The following is a 10000-nucleotide window of genomic DNA, read 5'->3' on the forward strand; positions in this document are numbered from 1 at the left end:
CTACCCCTCCCCCTTCTCTATCCTCTACCTCTATCCCCCTCCCCCTTCCCCCTCTACCTCACCCCTCCCCCCCTTCCTCTATCCCCCTTCCTACCTCTATCCCCTCCCCCTTCCTCTATCCCCTCCCCCTTCCTCTACCCCCCCTTCCTCTACCCCCTCCTCTACCCCCTCCTACCTCTAGTCCGTAGCGGAAAATGCTGATCCATTTCAGCCATGACAACCAAGACAACATGGAGTTAAGGTTGACCAGGAACCCTCCAAACACCTAGAGAGAGAGAGAGAGAGACAACATGGAGTTAAGGTTGACCAGGAACCCTCCGAACACCTAGAGAGAGAGAGAGAGACAACATGGAGTTAAGGTTGACCAGGAACCCTCCGAACACCTAGAGAGAGAGAGAGAGAGAGAGAGAGAGAGAGAGACAACATGGAGTTAAGGTTGACCAGGAACCCTCCGAACACCTAGAGAGAGAGAGAGAGAGAGAGAGAGAGAGAGAGAGAGAGAGAGAGAGAGAGAGAGAGAGAGAGAGAGAGAGAGAGACAACATGGAGTTAAGGTTGACCAGGAACCCTCCGAACACCTAGAGAGAGAGAGAGAGAGAGAGAGAGAGAGAGAGAGAGAGAGAGAGAGAGAGAGAGAGAGAGAGAGAGAGAGAGAGAGAGAGAGAGAGAGAGAGAGAGAGAGAGAGAGAGAGAGAGAGAGAGAGAGAGAGAGAGAGAGAGAGACAACATGGAGTTAAGGTTGACCAGGAACCCTCCAAACACCTAGAGAGAGAGAGAGAGAGACAACATGGAGTTAAGGTTGACCAGGAACCCTCCGAACACCTAGAGAGAGAGAGAGAGAGAGAGAGAGAGAGAGACAACATGGAGTTAAGGTTGACCAGGAACCCTCCAAACACCTAGAGAGAGAGAGAGAGAGAGAGAGAGACAACATGGAGTTAAGGTTGACCAGGAACCCTCCGAACACCTAGAGAGAGAGAGAGAGAGAGAGAGTTAGTGTGTTTGTGTGTCTCTCACCATCATGAAGACGAAAGGCAGGGCGATGAGGACGTTGGCCATAGCGAAGGAGGAGACAGAGGCTGAGACCAGGAACGCTAGACTGACCGCAGCTAGACTGACCAGGGACATCGTCAGTGTGAAGAGCAGGAACGCTGTGAAGGCTGGCTTCAGACCTGGTGGAGAGAGAGATATTTACATTTTATCATAGAAGGAAGTGTGTGGTGTGTTCTGAACTGTGTGTGTGTGGTGTGTTCTGAACTGTGTGTGTGTGTGGTGTGTTCTGAACTGTGTGTGTGTGTGGTGTGTTCTGAACTGTGTGTGGTGTGTTCTGAACTGTGTGTGTGTGTGGTGTGTTCTGAACTGTGTGTGTTCTGAACTGTGTGTGTTCTGAACTGTGTGTGTGTGTGTGGTGTGTTCTGAACTGTGTGTGTGTGGTGTGTTCTGAACTGTGTGTGTGTGGTGTGTTCTGAACTGTGTGTGTGTGTGGTGTGTTCTGAACTGTGTGTGTGTGTGGTGTGTTCTGAACTGTGTGTGTGTGTGGTGTGTTCTGAACTGTGTGTGTGTGTGGTGTGTTCTGAACTGTGTGTGTGTGGTGTGTTCTGAACTGTGTGTGTGTGTGGTGTGTTCTGAACTGTGTGTGTGTGGTGTGTTCTGAACTGTGTGTGTGTGGTGTGTTCTGAACTGTGTGTGTGTGGTGTGTTCTGAACTGTGTGTGTGTGTGGTGTGTTCTGAACTGTGTGTGTGTGGTGTGTTCTGAACTGTGTGTGTGTGTGGTGTGTTCTGAACTGTGTGTGTGTGTGGTGTGTTCTGAACTGTGTGTGTGTGTGGTGTGTTCTGAACTGTGTGTGTGTGTGGTGTGTTCTGAACTGTGTGTGTGTGGTGTGTTCTGAACTGTGTGTGTGTGTGTGTGTTCTGAACTGTGTGTGTGTGTGGTGTGTTCTGAACTGTGTGTGTGTGTTGTGTGTTCTGACCCGTGTGTGTGTGTGTGTGTTCTGAACTGTGTGTGTGTGTGGTGTGTTCTGAACTGTGTGTGTGTGTGTGTGTGTGTTCTGAACTGTGTGTGTGTGTGGTGTGTTCTGAACTGTGTGTGTGTGTGTGTGTTCTGAACTGTGTGTGTGTGTGTGGTGTGTTCTGAACTGTGTGTGTGTGTTGTGTGTTCTGACCCGTGTGTGTGTGTGTGTGTGTGTGTTCTGAACTGTGTGTGTTCTGAACTGTGTGTGTGTGTGGTGTGTTCTGAACTGTGTGTTGTGTGTGTTCTGAACTGTGTGTGTGTGTTGTGTGTTCTGAACTGTGTGTGTGTGTGGTGTGTTCTGAACTGTGTGTGTGTGTGTGTTCTGAACTGTGTGTGTGTGTGTGTGTTCTGAACTGTGTGTGTGTGTGTGTGTGTTCTGACCCGTGTGTGTGTGTGTGTGTTCTGACCCGTGTGTGTGTGTGGTGTGTTCTGAACTGTGTGTGTGTGTGTGTGTTCTGAACTGTGTGTGTGTGTGTGTGTTCTGACCTGTGTGTGTGTGTGTGTGTGTTCTGACCCGTGTGTGTGTGTGTGTGTTCTGACCCGTGTGTGTTGTGTGTATAGTAGGCGATGGATGTGTCTGTATGGTCCATACCCATCATATAGTAGGTGATGGCTGTGTGTATGGTTCATACCCATCATATAGTAGGCGATGGCTGTGTGTATGGTTCATACCCATCATATAGTAGGTGATGGCTGTGTGTATGGTTCATACCCATCATATAGTAGGCGATGGCTGTGTGTATGGTTCATACCCATCATATAGTAGGTGATGGCTGTGTGTATGGTTCATACCCATCATATAGTAGGTGATGGCTGTGTGTATGGTTCATACCCATCATATAGTAGGTGATGGCTGTGTGTATCTGTGTATGGTTCATACCATCATATAGTAGGTGATGGCTGTGTGTATGGTTCATACCCATCATATAGTAGGCGATGGCTGTGTGTATGGTTCATACCCATCATATAGTAGGTGATGGCTGTGTGTATGGTTCATACCCATCATATAGTAGGTGATGGCTGTGTGTATGGTTCATACCCATCATATAGTAGGTGATGGCTGTGTGTATGGTTCATACCCATCATATAGTAGGTGATGGCTGTGTGTATGGTTCATACCCATCATATAGTAGGTGATGGCTGTGTGTATGGTTCATACCCATCATATAGTAGGTGATGGCTGTGTGTATGGTTCATACCCATCATATAGTAGGCGATGGCTGTGTGTATGGTTCATACCCATCATATAGTAGGTGATGGCTGTGTGTATGGTTCATACCCATCATATAGTAGGTGATGGCTGTGTGTGGTTCATACCCATCATATAGTAGGCGATGGCTGTGTGTATGGTTCATACCCATCATATAGTAGGTGATGGCTGTGTGTATGGTTCATACCCATCATATAGTAGGTGATGTCTGTGTGTGTGGTTCATACCCATCATATAGTAGGTGATGGCTGTGTGTATGGTTCATACCCATCATATAGTAGGAGATGGCTGTGTGTATGGTTCATACCCATCATATAGTAGGTGATGGCTGTGTGTGTGGTTCATACCCATCATATAGTAGGTGATGGCTGTGTGTATGGTTCATACCCATCATATAGTAGGCGATTGCTGAGAAGACGAGGATAGGGACAATGCGGTTGGGGATGAGGTCAGCGAATATCTTAGACAGGAAGTAGACGGACGTACGGTAGTACCCACTAGAGTTCTCATGGCTGAAACACACAGAGAGTCAGAACACAGAGAAAGAGAGAGAGAGAGTCAGAACACACACACAGAGAGAGAGAGAGAGAGAGAGAGAGAGAGAGAGTCAGAACACACAGAGAGAGAGAGAGAGAGAGAGAGAGAGAGAGAGTCAGAACACACACAGAGAGAGTCAGAACACACAAAGAGAGAGAGAGAGTCAGAACACACACAGAGAGAGTCAGAACACACAAAGAGAGAGAGAGAGTCAGAACACACAAAGAGAGAGAGAGAGTCAGAACACACAGAGAGAGTCAGAACACACAAAGAGAGAGAGAGAGTCAGAACACACAGAGAGTCAGAACACAGAGAGAGAGAGAGAGAGAGAGTCAGAACACACAGAGAGAGTCAGAACACACAGAGAGTCAGAACACACAGAGAGTCAGAATACACACAGAGAGTCAGAATACACACAGAGAGTCAGAATACACACAGAGAGTCAGAATACACACACAAACACACAGAGAGAGCGAGACAAAACACACACAGAGTAAGAACACACAGAGTCAGAACACACAGAGAAAGTCAGAACAACCAGAGAGTCAGAACACACACAGAGAGAGTCAGAACACACACAGAGAGAGAGAGAGAGAGAGAGAGTCAGAACACACACAGAGAGAGAGTCAGAACACACAGAGAGTCAGAACACACAGAGAGTCAGAACACACAGAGAGAGTCAGAATACACACAGAGATAGAGTCAGAACACACAAACACACAGAGAGTCAGAACACACAGAGAGTCAGAACACACAGAGAGTCAGAACACACAGAGAGAGAGAGAGAGTCAGAACACACAGAGCAATTCAGAACACACAGAGAGTCAGAATATACACAGAGATAGTCAGAACACACAGAGTCAGAACACACACGCAGAGAGTGAGAGAGAGTCTGAACACACACAGAGAGAGTCTGAACACACAGAGAGAGTCTGAACACACACAGAGAGAGTCTGAACACACACAGAGAGAGTCTGAACACACACAGAGAGAGTCTGAACACACACAGAGAGAGTCAGAACACACAGAGAGAGAGTCAGAACACATACAAACAGAAAGACTCACATGAACAGAGCTCTCTCATTGATGAAGAGTTCCACAGCTGAAAGATTCCCAAACACCATGTTGATGATGAGGAAAAAGAATGCTCCCATCCTGAGAGAGAGAGAATAAAGAATAGATACTGCTGCACTGTGAGACACACAGACAAGACAGACAGGACAGACAGACAAGACGTACAGACAGACAGACAGGACAGACAGGACAGACAGACAAGACGTACAGACAGACAGAACAGACAGACAGACAGACAGACAGACAGACAGACAGGACGTACAGACAGACAGACAGGACGTACAGACAGACAGACAGACAGACAGACAGACAGACAGACAGACAGACAGACAGACAGACAGACAGACAAGACAGAGACAGGACAGACACCTGTTCTGTAGGGCTTCAGGTAGAGTCAGGGGGATCTGGTAGTAAATGAGGCCGACCAGCAGAGCGAAGAAGATGTTGAGGGCCAGCTGAGCGTACGATGTCTGGGGGTTCCTGAGAGAGTTCACCACCATACGACCACCCACTATCCTCATCTAGAGAACACACACACACACACAGTATCCTCATCTAGAGAACACACACACACAGTATCCTCATCTAGAGAACACACACACACAGTATCCTCATCTAGAGAACACACACAGCCACACAGTATCCTCATCTAGAGAACACACACACACACACAGTATCCTCATCTAGAGAACACACACACTCAGTATCCTCATCTAGAGAACACACACACAGTATCCTCATCTAGAGAACACACACACACACACAGTATCCTCATCTAGAGAACACACACACACACACAGTATCCTCATCTAGAGAACACACACACAGTATCCTCATCTAGAGAACACACACACACACACAGTATCCTCATCTAGAGAACACACACAAACACACAGTATCCTCATCTAGAGAACACACACACAGTATCCTCATCTAGAGAACACACACACAGTATCCTCATCTAGAGAACACACACACAGTATCCTCATCTAGAGAACACACACACACACACAGTATCCTCATCTAGAGAACACACACAAACACACAGTATCCTCATCTAGAGAACACACACACACAGTATCCTCATCTAGAGAACACACACACACAGTATCCTCATCTAGAGAACACACACAGTATCCTCATCTAGAGAACACACACACACACACACACACAGCATCCTCATCTAGAGAACACACACAGCCACACAGTATCCTCATCTAGAGAACACACACAGCCACACAGTATCCTCATCTAGAGAACACACACACACACACACAGTATCCTCATCTAGAGAACACACACAGCCACACAGTATCCTCATCTAGAGAACACACACACACACACAGTATCCTCATCTAGAGAACACACACACACAGTATCCTCATCTAGAGAACACACACAGTATCCTCATCTAGAGAACACACAAACAGTATCCTCATCTAGAGAACACACACACACACACACACACAGCATCCTCATCTAGAGAACACACACACAGTATCCTCATCTAGAGAACACACACACACACACAGTATCCTCATCTAGAGAACACACACACACAGTATCCTCATCTAGAGAACACACACACAGTATCCTCATCTAGAGAACACACACACACACACAGTATCCTCATCTAGAGAACACACACACACACACAGTATCCTCATCTAGAGAACACACACACACACACAGTATCCTCATCTAGAGAACACACACAGCCACACAGTATCCTCATCTAGAGAACACACACACACACACACACAGTATCCTCATCTAGAGAACACACACACACAGTATCCTCATCTAGAGAACACACACACACACACACAGTATCCTCATCTAGAGAACACACACAGCCACACAGTATCCTCATCTAGAGAACACACACACAGCCACACAGTATCCTCATCTAGAGAACACACACACAGCCACACAGTATCCTCATCTAGAGAACACACACACACACAGTATCCTCATCTAGAGAACACACACACAGTATCCTCATCTAGAGAACACACACACACAGTATCCTCATCTAGAGAACACACACACACAGTATCCTCATCTAGAAAACACACACACACAGTATCCTCATCTAGAGAACACACACACAGTATCCTCATCTAGAGAACACACACACACACACAGTATCCTCATCTAGAGAACACACACACACAGTATCCTCATCTAGAGAACACAGCCACACACACAGTATCCTCATCTAGAGAACACACACACAGTATCCTCATCTAGAGAACACACACACAGTATCCTCATCTAGAGAACACACACACAGTATCCTCATCTAGAGAACACACACACACACACAGTATCCTCATCTAGAGAACACACACACACAGTATCCTCATCTAGAGAACACACACACAGTATCCTCATCTAGAGAACACACACAAACAGTATCCTCATCTAGAGAACACACACACAGTATCCTCATCTAGAGAACACACACACAGTATCCTCATCTAGAGAACACACACACACACACAGTATCCTCATCTAGAGAACACACACACACACACAGTATCCTCATCTAGAGAACACACACACACACACAGTATCCTCATCTAGAGAACACACACACACACACAGTATCCTCATCTAGAGAACACACACACACACACAGTATCCTCATCTAGAGAACACACACACACACACAGTATCCTCATCTAGAGAACACACACACACACAGTATCCTCATCTAGAGACACACACACACACACACACAGTATCCTCATCTAGAGAACACACACACACACACAGTATCCTCATCTAGAGAACACACACAGCCACACAGTATCCTCATCTAGAGAACACACACAGCCACACAGTATCCTCATCTAGAGAACACACACACAGCCACACAGTATCCTCATCTAGAGAACACACACACACACACACAGTATCCTCATCTAGAGAACACACACAGCCACACAGTATCCTCATCTAGAGAACACACACACAGCCACACAGTATCCTCATCTAGAGAACACACACACAGCCACACAGTATCCTCATCTAGAGAACACACACACACACACACAGTATCCTCATCTAGAGAACACACACACAGTATCCTCATCTAGAGAACACACACACACAGTATCCTCATCTAGAGAACACACACACACAGTACTCATCTAGAAAACACACACACACAGTATCCTCATCTAGAGACACACACACACAGTATCCTCATCTAGAGACACACACACACAGTATCCTCATCTAGAGAACACACACACACACACAGTATCCTCATCTACACACACACACACAGTATCCTCATCAGAGAACACACACACACACAGTATCCTCATCACACACACACACACAGTATCCTCATCTAGAGACACACACACACAGTATCCATCTAGAGAACACACACACACACACAGTATCCTCATCTAGAGAACACACACACACAGTATCCTCATCTAGAGAACACACACACACACAGTATCCTCATCTAGAGACACACACACACACAGTATCCTCATCTAGAGAACACACACAGCCACACAGTATCCTCATCTAGACACACACACACACAGTATCCTCATCTAGAGAACACACACACACACACAGTATCCTCATCTAGACACACACACACACACACACAGTATCCTCATCACAGAGAACACACACACACAGTATCCTCATCTAGACACACACACACACACACAGTACTCATCTAGACACACACACACACACACACACACACACTCATCTACACACACACACACACACAGTATCCTCATCTACAGAACACACACACACACACAGTATCACACACACACACACACACACACACAGTATCCTCATCTACACACACACACACACACATCCTCACACACACACACACACAGTATCCTCATCTACACACACACACACACACACACACACAGTATCCTCATCACACACACACACACACACAGTATCCTCATCTACAGACACACACACACACACATCCTCATCTACACACACACACACACAGTATCCTCATCACACACACACACACACACACACAGTATCCTCACACAGAACACACACACACACATCCACACACACACACACACACACACACACACACACACACACACACACACACACACAGTATCCTCATCTACACACACACACACACACAGTACACTCATCACACAACACACACACAGTATCCTCATCACACACACACACACACACACACACACAGTATCCTCATCTAGACACACACACACACACAGTATCCTCATCAGACACACACACACACACAGTATCCTCATCTACACACACACACACACACACACACACACACACTCATCTAGACACACACACACACACACACACACTCATCACACACACACACACACACAGTATCCTCACACACACACACACACACACACACACAGTATCCTCATCACACACACACACACACACACACTCACACAGAACACACACACACACACACACACACACACACACAGCCACACAGTATCACTCATCAGACACACACACACACACAGTATCCTCATCACACACACACACACACACAGTATCCTCATCTAGAGAACACACACACAGTATCCTCATCACAGAACACACACACACAGTATCCTCATCTACAGAACACACACACAGCCACACAGTATCCTCATCTAGAGAACACACACACACAGTATCCTCATCTACACACACACACACACACATCACTCATCACACACACACACACACACAGTACCTCATCACACACACACACACACACACACACACACACACACACACACACACACACACACACCACACACCTCATCACACACACACACACAGCACACACACATCACACACACACACACACACACAGTACACTCATCACACACACACACACAGCCACACAGTATCACACATCACACACACACACACACACACACACACACACACACACACACACACACACACACACACACACACACACACACACACACACACACACACACACACATCTAGAGAACACACACAGTCACACACACACACATCACACACACACACACACACACACACAGTACACACATCACACACACACACACACACAGTACACTCATCACAGAACACACACACACACAGTATCCTCATCACACACACACACACACACAGTAT

The 10000-nt window shown here is 46.5% G+C and overlaps 1 protein-coding gene across 1 annotated transcript in view; it reads right to left on the reverse strand.

Annotated features, from left to right (window-relative positions):
• Positions 1-925: 925 nt before the first annotated feature.
• LOC135566626 (broad substrate specificity ATP-binding cassette transporter ABCG2-like) overlaps positions 926-10000 on the reverse strand; it is a gene marked incomplete at both ends in the record, with an annotated part of 14286 nt that continues 5211 nt past the window's right edge. The window contains 5 exons of the mRNA XM_065014297.1: positions 926-963; positions 1014-1168; positions 3605-3729; positions 4820-4909; positions 5198-5349. Of these exons, the coding sequence (XP_064870369.1) occupies positions 926-963; positions 1014-1168; positions 3605-3729; positions 4820-4909; positions 5198-5349 (560 nt within the window). The remainder of the gene's footprint in view (positions 964-1013; positions 1169-3604; positions 3730-4819; positions 4910-5197; positions 5350-10000) is intronic.

Source organism: Oncorhynchus nerka, unplaced genomic scaffold, assembly GCF_034236695.1.
Source record: "Oncorhynchus nerka isolate Pitt River unplaced genomic scaffold, Oner_Uvic_2.0 unplaced_scaffold_3945, whole genome shotgun sequence".
Classification (NCBI taxonomy): Eukaryota; Metazoa; Chordata; class Actinopteri; order Salmoniformes; family Salmonidae; genus Oncorhynchus; species Oncorhynchus nerka.